Source organism: Onychostoma macrolepis, chromosome 23 (genome assembly GCF_012432095.1).
Source record: "Onychostoma macrolepis isolate SWU-2019 chromosome 23, ASM1243209v1, whole genome shotgun sequence".
Taxonomy (NCBI): Eukaryota; Metazoa; Chordata; class Actinopteri; order Cypriniformes; family Cyprinidae; genus Onychostoma; species Onychostoma macrolepis.
This window is the reverse complement of record NC_081177.1, coordinates 9,847,010-9,859,571: the sequence shown is the minus strand read 5'-3', so window position 1 is coordinate 9,859,571 and position 12,562 is coordinate 9,847,010. Positions and strand designations below refer to the sequence as shown.

Below are 12,562 nucleotides of genomic sequence, written 5' to 3'. Positions count from 1 at the left end.
TGTCGACTTCTTTTCAAATGTGTAAAAAGAACTTAATTATTCCAAGTGTTTGTATATATATATATATATATATATATATATATATATATATATATATTATTGTTGAGGTTTTATTTTTTATACATTTTTTATTAATACAATATCATTGGTGTATTTGATCATGTTTTTCATTTCATTATGTGTAAATCTGACACAAAAACAAACTGTTTAAGAGACTTCAAGTCACATTAGCTCATAAATGTGTCACCCTTGTTTACTCATAGTCATTTGACATGTATGATTCAGTCAGTGGCATGCTGAACACCAACTCTGAGATGTTTTCCTGTCTGTAGCTAGAATGAGGGAGACAGGTTTGCGGGGGCTGTCGTGCTACATCCACGGGGTCCTTTGTGAAGCTGAGGACCTGTGGGCTGTTTGAAAAGTGAAGGAGGGCGGTAAGACTTTCTGATGGGAGCTACGGGAGCACACAGAGGCGGCACTGCCAACACTGTCATGACTCTGGACCAGAGCTGCTCGGTGGATGGATAATGAAAGGTCTGTAGGTGCCTTTTCTCCACCTCCTCGTGTTATGACATCCTTCCCATCCGGCCAGTGACAGCTTCTGCGGGAGCAGTATAAAAGAGTGCCATAGCAACATAGTGCAACTCGATACCAACAGCAGGCATTAAAAATATGAAAAAAATAATAGAATTCAATATTTAAAGAATGTAATTTAGAGGAGAAATCATGTTACGCTACATTTGCTGGTGACACGAAGTTGCACACAGGGGGTTACAATTTGTAGGCTGTCTTGGAATAGTGTTTTTGGGTTGGATAATGTCACGGAAGCTGAGCATATGGAGTTCACCATATGTCTGGCACCAATGTGTTGAACTCACATCAAGAGGAGGTCATTATGACTGTACAGTTGGTCTGTTTTGTTGGTTAGTACGCTGTTAGAGACAGAATGTTTCAGTTTGATCTTGTTTTTAATGCTGTTAAAGGTGAAGCGTGTCATTTTTTGAAAAAATACTTTCTTCTCTACAAGGCTAAGAAAACTCTTATGTATGCATGTTTGTTTATTTATTCTCAGTATTTCATTGTTCTAGGAATGTAATTTAATTTTCATTGTATGATTGTTAATTCTAGTTTCCTTTTTTTTTGCTTCTAGTTTGGACTATCTGTGTAGGGCTATTATGTTTTACTTTTTTTTTGTTGATTTATTTTGTCCTTTTAACTTTGTTTAGATTGCATTGTATGACTGTTACTTTATTATTATAACTATTATTATTAACCTTTAATTAGGACTGTTTATCAGCAGGATTGTTGATGTTTTGTATTTATTTGTTTATTTATTTTCATTATCCTTTTCAGTTTTTACTTTATGACCTTTATTATAATTATTTACGTTTAATTGGGACTATCTGTCAACAAGATTATTGACGTTTGGAGTTTTAGTTTCAGTGTTGTCGAAAACTATAAAACAATTTCTCTCTCTCTAACTAAAAACTAAATGATAGGCTTTTTAAAATATTTGGATTCATAGGAGAATTATCTTAGTTTAGGTTTTAGCTATATTGCATTTCTAATAGCCTACGTTTTCTTAACAAAAAGGTATTAGTTTAGTTTTCGTTATCATAAAACACTGGCCAATCAATATAGCCTAATTAAACTTCTTTGAAAACAGTCATTTATTATTATTTTCCGTTTGGTAGCAGTAGTAGTGCAGGAATTGTGTAGCGCACTTCATCTTTACAAAATGTAAGAACTTCACGCAAACATTAGACATGTTCGTGAATGCATGAGAAAGTGCACACTAACAAATGTAACAAATGGAAATGTAAAAAAATGTGAACTGCATGTGAAAGCTCTGTCCCGACCCTTACGAAAAAGAAGTTTATTCAAGTGTGCTATTAGTATACTTCTTTTAAACTAAAAAATAGGAAAGTACACTTTTAGTCTACTTTTTATGTACTTCTCAGAAATATACTTAAAATTACATTTAAGTATACTTGACTTGTACTTAGAAAAAGTCTAAATATATTTGAGCTCTACTTGTGCTCCTAGAATCTGTGTTTTCATTGTTATATGGTAGGGGGCGCTAGTACACATCTGCTGTACAGAATTTCCAAAAAAACACAAGTGAAGAAGAAACCAAAAACAACAGATGCTTCCACTTGTAATCTAACACCATCATCAGATATAAAACAGCACAAAAACTGTGTAACATTATGGAATAAAATGTGTTGATTGACTCCATTTACGTTTTGATTATCATTCTGAATCCAATTCATAGTCTTTTTTCAACTTTTTGTTCAAAATGTTTTTTATTTCTTTATTTTTTATTTATGAAACTTACCCACATTCAAGTGTTTAAAAAAAGAATGCATGAAGCTAATAAAATGTTTCTGCCTACAAGCAGATACTCATATAACACTCATATAGCATATAACAAAATATATACAAATTAATACCTAAATAAGGACATAGTAGTATACTTAAAGTATGACGTAAAGTTCACTTAAAATTTTTTACGAGTATACTTTCAGTATAAAACTACTAAACTAGTAGTTTACTGAGACTATACTTCAAAGTGTATTAAAAATGCTACTACAAGTATTTAATTAGTAAACTCTCAATAGGCTATACCTATAAGTTCACTTTTAGTATAATTGCAGTACAAGCTAAAAACATTGATGTAAACTAGTTGTGTACTCAAAGTTTACTACTGTTATACTTAAAGTATACTTAAAAGAATATACTAGAAAGTGGGCCAATTTAGTCCCAATGAGTATTGAAATAGTACACTTACAAGTATACTACTAGTACACTGATATTTGTATACTTACTACATAAAGTAGACTTAAAAATATACTTTAACTTTACTTAAGTATACTTAATAAAAATTAACTTGAAGTATACTACTTTTTGGTAAGGGGAATGGGAAAATCCGAGAAATGTCTTGCATAATTAAGTTTCTGGTGCTCCTGGGATACAGATTCTGGTTTATTTTAGGCTATCACCTGTTCACTTCCTCCACGCAGGTGAATGTTTCGGGATATTGCAAGACCTTATGCAAAAAACAATTATGCAGCCATCTTCAGTTTTGTCTTTGAACTTCCGTTTTTGGAGTAGCTTTATCTCTGAAAGAGTAATTAGCTGGTGAAGTGGATTTGCTTATTGTAGGTTAAACAAAGGTTAAGGTTCATTGTAATGTTCGAACCGGATGTCATAACAAATTCACGCTGTGGAAATGCAAACGGAAGAAAGAAGACAACGAACATAGCGCTGAAAATGGGTCGAAGCAACATAAGGTCTATAGAAGCTCCACAATAGACTACAACTGTTCAAATCTGTGCTGCTGTTTTCTTTTCTGTAACTTCTGGTAAAGGTGGTTTTTGAATTGTGTGTGTGAGAGAGATGTTAGGCATAACAACAGCAATTATTTCCTGGCAGCAGTCAGTGTGGTGCTGCAGTTGATTAAATTATGTCTGTCTTAATGTGGGTTGTTTGAAAAAATCTTCCAAAGAAGAAGAAAGAGTTGCTGTCAGTAAAGTGAATGGACATTTTATCCTTTGCCCCTGGAGATGTTTTCTAATTGAAACAGCTTTGTACAGCAAAACAAACCAGTTGTGTTCAATGCTTGTTATCATTCAGTATGTGTCATTCAGTATGGTATCTGTCTAACTATTTTAAAGACATTCAACAATTTAATGCTCCTCGTTTATCAATAGCTAACACATTGACAGAATAACACATTTGGGGGCACTTTTTATGGATATCATATTCAGTCAGCATCAGTCATTACAATTAGACATGGCGTGGCTTCAGTGTAATGAATTTGTCAATATTCATTTCATATGCATCCATTTACCAGTTGTAGCTGATATATATGGGATTGCAGGTCATTTGTTTGCCCTCTGGGTTTTGAAAGACTGCCTTCAAGTTTGCTTAACAGGACTGCGCCATATGTTCCAGAATTATGCAAAGCTCAGATGCATCTTATTAGCTCTGTGATTTGGCTCAAAGTGATTTTTCATCATGGCCAAACACTGTAGTTCAGAGGTTCCCATGAGTCTCATTTATGAATTACTCTGTCCCCATGGAAGCGGCCAGAATCTCTAGAGAGCAGAGTGAAAAATTGCACTGTTGCTTCATTTAATGTTTTCCAGCTGGAATGGCAAACATCAGTAAAGTGAGACACTCAGACATCAGTGAGATGTATGTGTTTACTTTTAATTTTCTGACAGGAGTAGCGTTCATATATAAGATTGTTGCTAAGTTTGTACCTTTGACCGATTGATATAAGGATCAAAAACAGTTACATTCAAAAGCAGTTTTGATTAGATATTTGAAATGATTAGTTTTTTTTTTTTTTACAGTTCATTCTGAGCATTCCACAATCTCATGGCAATATGTAACTATTTTACATTTGGCAAATTGACTACCTTTTGGTTTTTGCTCAAATCACATTTTAGGACTTCAATCAGCACCTTGTAAAATAGTTTTCTCATGGAATCCAGATCACAGGAAATGGCAACCTGTTAAAATAAAAAATGAATAGTTAATAATGTTCTTGTGACATTCATTCATTTTTTTCACACGCATTTCTTTTCAAATCATAATTTATTTAGGAACAGATGCAGTTGTACTTTTGAGAGAATTGTAGGAATAAGAGGAATAAGAGTAATGGTTTGAACCATGGTGAAAAATTCTTTGGTTTTTAGACTGATAGTTTTCAATTACATTTTTGTTTTCATTCTGAAATGTCTGCTATAAATATAATGGCACATTTTATGAAGGACTATTAAAGTATGAAAAGTGTTGCCAACAGGACAGCACTTTCCCATAATCAATTTCAGCATTAAAAGGCCAGCTGACCTGCTGCCTTGGAATGAAAATGCTAAAGGATAACTTTCTCAAGTCATTACAATATATCATTTTTCATATTCATTTTTAATGGGTTCATTAAACCAACTGTATGTAGTTTTGTGTATTTTGCGACTTTGGAGCCCCCTACAGTTAAGTTCACTGTCGTGCATTTGTTGCTACTGTAAATCAATCCGCCATTTTCGCGGAATTTCGTATCAAATTTACAAAAGAAACTTGCAAGGGGAAAAACACTGGCCATTTTACACTCATTTTTCAAGGTAAAAAAAAAAAAAATACTTAAAGTTGATATATAAGTTTTCAATTCATCAGTTTTGTTTGTATCTCATTTTGCTGATATTAACTAGATATCGATGTCAGCAACTCCCATTGATAAACCTATCTGTTACAGGCCCTGTTAAGCCCAAAGAATCACAGGTCACCCTTCTACCCAGGTTTTTTAGCTTCCAGGAAAATCTTCACACATGACAACGCTGCTCTCAGAGCGCTCACATTAGCTCCCCGCTCTCATGTTAATTACTTCCCGCTGGACTTCTCCTCGCTTTCCTTGGTATCGATCTCCTCTGCTAGTTCTGAGGTGTTTGGTACGTTAAGATTTTTCTAACGTGATGTACATTATCGAACCTCTAGACATGTTTCTTTCCCTCCTATTGCACGGGAGCATCTCTGATGAGATTGTCGCCCACGCGAAAGCCTTGCTTTCTGCATTGCAGGAGTGGCACGATATAAGTTATGTGACTGACAGCTTTGTAGAGGCGCTGCTCTTTGAATTGAGCGCTTGAGTGGAATACAATGAGAAATCTGTCTGCTTGGGACTCTGCCCGGCCGAAAATGTGTCACTTTGACACCAGTGCCAGGTTTTTTGAAGGCCAGCCTCTGTCGCTTTTTCTCCATGGCTCTATTTGTCACCTCTCTTTTCATAGTGGCTCTCAGAATCATAAAACTTTTGATCTGGAATATGGGGTTTTAAAGACCATTGTCTATAATAGAGAGAATGAATCTGATTTAAAGGGTTAGTTCACCCAAAAATGAAAATTCTGTCATTAATTACTCGCCCTTATGTCGTTCCAAACTCATAAGACCTTCGTTCATCTTTGGAACACAAATTAAGATATTTTAGATGAAATCCGAGAGCTTTCTGACTCTGCATAGACAGCAACCAATTGCCACGTTTAAGGCCCAGAAAGGTAGTAAAATAGTCCATTTTCCTGTGGCTCCTGCGTCAGCAGCATCACAGTATTTCATTCACTTGATTATCCAAAAAAGGCAGTGCCATAAAATTAAAGTAGGCCTGAATTAAAAATAGTAGTTTTGGCTGAATTTTCAGCAGTTTTAATATGTTTATTGTGATTAACTGTCATCATAAAAATTGGACATATCTATCACTAATCTGGAGGTTAAGACATGTACTGCATCCCTCAGATGGGGAATTCTCTCCCAATATATCATGCATTAACATACAAGTCTGATGGTACTCTCTCATCTGTAATGCAGGGTTCTCCCCTGTTTCCCAAAACAGTCATCCTAATTGGGAGTGTAGTATCATTTGAGAGCTCAGGGGACCTGCGGGAACCGAGCTGATGAAGCTTTAATATAGAAAGAACTGGGCTCTCAGCCCGTAATGAGAGAGACGCCTTTAAAATGAAAACAGTGTCAGTCTTGTACTCAGCAGTGTGAACAAATTACATTAATTGTGTTGTGGTGGCTGCCACCATAACTTTATAGAGGAGTGTGAGTGGGTCACAAGCTTATAAAGCAAAATCAACATCAGCTTAATCAGTATTTTGTCTTGTTTTCCAGTTTATTTTTTCTACCCAACTGTGCAAATTGTGTTAGACCTCACTAAATGATGTTACATTTATGTTTAATACAAGTAAAACAATTTTCCAGTTAAGAAAAATATGCTTAATTCAAGATAATTATTTGCAAGTCTTTTTTAATACGGTTTTGCAGTCACGCTTTATCAAATGCGTGCGTCTTTGCTGAATAAAAGAATACATTTCTTTCAAATAAAAATAAAAAATCTCAATGACCCCAAACTTTTGAACGGTGCATTTTATTGGAGAACAAGAAATGTATGTATTTTTTTCAGTGTTTTACCCTCATCTGAGACCATTATTGGTTCACATAATGAGTAAGTTCAGCCTTGAGCTGATTGTGGATCTCCTTGATGTAAGGGAATGACTTTCTGAAGCGCAAGTATTATAGATTTGAGGAATGTGAAAAGATGCCAATTTTGTTCTTTTTTTTAATCCTGCCGCACGAGTGCAGATAGATTTATCAGACACTATCAGCAGCTGTTTTAATTGTGTGGAGCAGCCAGTAAGATCTATTAATAATGAGCCCCTGGCAAGAATCCATGCTGGCAACCTCTGAAGCTTTTGAAGTTATCTTTTTGTTTCACAACAATGAACGGCATCCAAGAACTCAGAGCCTCTAATTAGACTTTCTGAAGCTGTGAATTTAGGCCACAGAAACAGACCTGCTAATTTCCTTTTGTATATGTTTGAAAATATTAATAATTGTCAGCACTTTAATATTGAAGTTTGTGAAAGCTATATTTGTGCCTCTAATAATTGTTACCAAACAAGTTTTCCAAACGTACTGCAATACTAGTGTGCTGCTTATACTGCACAGTGTACACTAAATACTGCCTACTAAACAAATAAGTTTGTGAAATGGTATGAATTTGGAAGAGCATACTAGCATAATCTCATTTCTGCCATATAAAAGATATGACTGAAACAGTAGGAGTAGTATGCTAGTCTGCTTTTCTGAATTCAGCCATAGAACATTCAGATGACTTACTCTTTTTACCAAAATTGTCAATATAGAGAGTACACTGCATTGAATACTGTATCCCACAATGCAATGCGCTCAACTTGACTTTCACTTTCCAGTGCGATGAATGAACCTGAAGTATTAAACATGAAAAGTGATGAGGTTAAGTGACACTGTAGCATATTACAGTTTTAAATGTGTAAAATGGAATAATGTTTGTTGTTTAACTTACCATATTTACTAATTTTATAAAAGTAGGCATTATACAGCATAGCGGTAAACTAGTATTCCATTCTGAACATAGCCATTATATATTGTACCCTATAAAAACCTCAGTCTAGTAAATATGTTTGATTGTCTGGTTGATAGCTTGTACTTTTTAGCAACTACTAAATATAAATAGCATCATTTAAATCATTTTAAAATGTATCAAGTCATACCACAGGCTTTTGAAGAACATTTCTTTGTACTTCTCTCAATCATCACTGTATTGCATTCCATTATATGTGTTTACTTCCACTATAAAAACAGACTTCAAACATAACAATTTAAATATGAAATCTACTAAGACATATTTTTGATAGAGATACAGAGTGACAACTGGCATTTATATGCATATATAAAGATCTTATTGATTTTTGGCCATATAAATAACAACTGCATCAGATTGCACTGTAAAGCCAGACATACAACTATTATTTCATACATCTGGCTTTACAAGGTAAAAACAGTTGTGTGATATACATAATTCATTCTCTTGCAGCTTTAATTCGGTTTTATTTAAAAAAAAAATAGTCAGGGCTTGATATAAACGGCAAATAAACATTCACATCAGCTTTTACACCTACTGAAATAGTGTATACAGAGCTATCAGCCAGTCAGAAGGTGTTTAGGTGAGATATGGCTGGCAGTCGGCTCTCGTGGTGCTCTTTTTGTTCTGAGACAGCTGAGGTTAAGTCTGCCAGGATGCTGGCTGGCAAAGTTATGAGTTTTATCCCACCCCCTCTACTAACACAGATCTCTCATTCACCTTTACCCCTGAGGAAAGGTAAGAAGCGGTGGCTTCGCTTCTCCCTTTGAAACCACAAACATAAGACACAGAGATAATGAAGACTAAGTTTTATGGACAGTCAATGAGTAAACACTTACTCCTCGGTCCCCCCTCTCTGCCACCAGTAGTGATTTTCCACTAGCCTTGAAGTGGCTGTTTATTGTTCCTGATTATGACTGATGGTCTCGTAACCGTCCCAACCTGCCCGTCAGATACACCGCTATAGCCTTTTTCTTCAGCCTTGGCTGTCACAGAGGCATTCTGGAAGCTGAAAACACATCTAATATACTGTTCTGTGAGAGAACTCTCATTCGTCTCATCCGTTTGGCTTTGTTGCAGTGGATTCAGCTTCGAAAAACAGTCGAGAACGCATCTCTGCATGCTTCCAAGCCCTGAAACACCAACCTCGCCTCCCCGCATAGCGGAAAATGAAACCCCCACACAGACTTTCACGTACATAAAGCTGTTATAGGTGAAATGAGGCACCATTCGGTGGAAATTAAGACACAACAGAAATATGAGACTCAATTAGCTTCTCATTTTTCACTTGAGGAATTCTTTTCTTGCTGGTTTTGTGAAGGAACGCTCTAAATGACACAGATTTTTGTCAGAGTGAGGTCCTTTGGTTCTCCCCCGGAGGGTTGCTGCACTGATACACAAGTCTCACATGAAATCCCTGCTCTGAGGCAGTGCAAATGAGGCAGCACTAATACATTCTCCCTCAGCGGTGCAGAGACTGTGTGTACGAGAGGGGAAAAGTTAACGTAGCTACTTTTGTTTTTTGAGCAGGACCTCGGTAGCACGGGAGGACCTCCTCGGAATTGGAAGGGAATTGGGATTGCCATGGTGGTCATCTTGGGGGTCATGTCTCTGGTCACCCTCTCAATTTTTCTGCTCACACCTGGTAAGACGGAGATTGAAGGAGAAAATGAATATAAATTGAATCAAATGGAAGCCAAGGATAAAGAAAGAGAAATGTGAGATCAGCTGCAATAAGTGAAAAAAGAGAAATGGGAAAACAACAGAAGATTATAGAGGATTTATGTGAGCGCCAGAGAGCTCATATATAAGACATCCATTCATAAACAAAAATACAAAAAGACAAGCAGAAACAAAGCAAGAAACACTCAAAATTGATTTTTTTTTTTTACTGCTTGCTCAGTTTAGCTTTAAAATGAGTTTGTGCAACAAATATTTTTTGTCTTTCTATAACAGAACTTTGCTTAATACATTTGCATTAATCTGACATTTGCTTAATCTGACTACCTACACAATTTTTGTTTGTTTTTGTTCACTGAGCCTTTATATTTCCCAGGAAGCTTTGGGGGAGACTGGATAGGGAGAGTAAATGTTGAAATTAAGTCATTATTTTGTTCATTTTTGAGCAAGATGAGAAAAGGCAGACTTGTTTGTGCTGTTATGTTGGGATATACAGAATATAACTATCTAAACTATAAGAGTTTTTGTTATATTTTGAGTTGGCACATGGCGAGTGTCCAGCATAACAGAAGCTCTTCTAGATCCCAGTGTAACAGAGCATTAAACAATAATATGTTTTTTATTTTTCCATATTCAGAAAATAAAACCACTTGGCTGCTAACTTTATTTGTAAATGCAATATGTAGTTTACATTTAAATATAATAACAATTTTATTAAGGGAGAAAATACTGAGTGCATCTCAAAAAACATGTGGAAACACTTTCCACAATTTAATTAAGTTTGTTTATTTTTGTTATTATTTTTGGTAACACTTTTATATATAATGCCTTATAAAAGTAGATTTATTGCATTAATTACAGTATGCCTTATAAAGCACCTTATAATGCATTGTACAATCTCATGAATAATTGTAACCTCAGTTAATATATTATAACACTTATCATTTCATTGTTACACTATGCATTTTAAATTCTGTAATAATTATTTGCTACAAGATATACTGTACTACAACGCACATTATAAATAATTATAATGCATTGTACCCTTTAATAACCCTTTATAATACATTATACATAAGGCTTTAAGTAAAGTGTTCCCTATTGATTTACAGCCTACTGCATTGCATCATTAGCATCAAGATTTTGATTTTGTTAAATAATCTTGTACATTCTTGTTACATACACAATTTTTTCTCAGGAGTTGTGGTTGTCCTTAACTGACTGCTTGATCTTGTATTTCAGATGAGTCTCACCTCATGCTGCTGTCTCGTCTCACTCTGGAGAACCTGGAGAGCGAGGATTTCAGAGTTCATGACCCATGTGCGACGTGGCTAAATGGTGAAAACTCCTATTGTATAAACAGTGTTTAATGGAATGGTTTAAATTCATTGATTTGATGCTCGTGAACATTTAGGGCTCCTGCAGTGCAACATATCATTGTCTTCAAATGCAACAGGAGACCAATGTGCTTTTCTACTAATGGTTAAAATGTTTGATTTAAGGCATTCATTCAGGCTGCATTTCAATTCACATTCAGTTTTTATCATATAGCATGCAAGATTTGGGTTACTGCATCCCAAATTCTAATATATTGATACTATTATTCTTAAAGTGACTGAACGGTATATTACCTCAAATTTAAAGTGTGCATCTCTGCATGTTTTTGGGCTAATATTGCCCACAACGCCTTTGTTTGTGTTTGTGTTGGTTCTCTTTTGACTTTTTTTGTAGTAAAATTGTAAGGAATGGGATGCCAAAGTTACCTTCGCAGTATTTCAGTGTAAAGATGAAGTGTGTAAGATTTTGATTTTAAAATACATACTTCTGCCCCATTTTCATATGCAGTTTGACTCATTTGCAAGTAAGGTTTTTATAAAGTAATATTTATATAAGTTGTAATTTTAGGGCGATTTTCTTGAAAGTAATACCATTCAAAAGTTTGAATATATATATATATATATATATGTATGTTTTGAAAAGTCTCTTATGCTCACTGAGACTGCATTTATTTGATAAAAATAAAATAAAGTAAAATATTAATATTGTGAATTATTATTATAATTTAAAATAACATTTCTATTTTTTTTGCTGAATTTTTAGAAGCCATTACTTCAGTCTTAAGTGTCACATGATCCTTCAGGAATCATTTTGATATGCTGATTTGGCCCTTAAAAAACAATACTTATTGTTATCAATGTTAAAAATGGTTGTGCTGTTTAATATTTTTTGAAAACTGTAATATATTGTTTTTTTGACAAATAGAAAGTTAAAAAGAACAGCGTTTATTTGAAATAGATTTTTTGTATCAGTGTAAATGAGTTTACTTTCACTTTTGATCAGTTTAATGCATCCTTGCTGGATAAAAATATTAATGGTACGTACTGGTTAGTGTACTTTTCCATCACCAGGGAAGTACATACAGTACACTTAATGCATATTCAAAATATGCTAATTAGGATGCAGTTTAGCTGCAGGTCAGTCTGGAGCTCAGCTACTGAATGTTGATCTGTGTGTTTTACAGAGAACGAGGTGTCACTTTGCACATGGGAGGGTCACGTTTTAATCCACAGTCTCAGCACCAATCTAACCACCATGCTATTGGACAACAGCACCCTGGTGAGTGGATACTTACCCATGCCTGCACTCACATAAAAGACAGCAACATAGTAAATAAAGGCCATGCCAACACACACATATAGTCTTCCTCTCATCTCAAACTACCAGTGTAAAGCAGCTCTCTGGAGAATTACAGCCCCCTTGAGGCATGTGAGCAGGACAAGACGTACAACTCCATTAGCTCCATTCTCATGGAACCTGACAAATGGGTCACTCCGTAGAAAGAGAGAGGGTATGGACTGGTAGCTGAACGACTTTGAAGAAAGAATCAGAACGCTTAAAAATGAGCAAAGAGAAAGAGCAAAT

The 12,562-nt window shown here is 35.1% G+C and overlaps 1 protein-coding gene across 9 annotated transcripts in view; it reads left to right on the top strand.

Annotated features, from left to right (window-relative positions):
• The window catches only part of LOC131532423 (inactive dipeptidyl peptidase 10), a 55,034-nt gene that overhangs the window by 8,696 nt on the left and 33,776 nt on the right, over window positions 1-12,562 (top strand). Inside the window, exons 2-5 of one of the 9 annotated variants that reach the window (XM_058764064.1) lie at window positions 333-534; window positions 9,491-9,605; window positions 10,883-10,978; window positions 12,162-12,256. In XM_058764064.1, the coding sequence (XP_058620047.1) occupies window positions 9,545-9,605; window positions 10,883-10,978; window positions 12,162-12,256 (252 nt within the window). In that variant the 5' untranslated portion in view covers window positions 333-534; window positions 9,491-9,544. Of the gene's footprint in view, window positions 1-332; window positions 535-570; window positions 1,045-5,160; window positions 5,454-9,487; window positions 9,606-10,882; window positions 10,979-12,161; window positions 12,257-12,562 lie in introns of those variants that run through there. The other 8 variants (XM_058764065.1, XR_009268896.1, XM_058764061.1 and 5 more) reach the window with 8 other exon arrangements.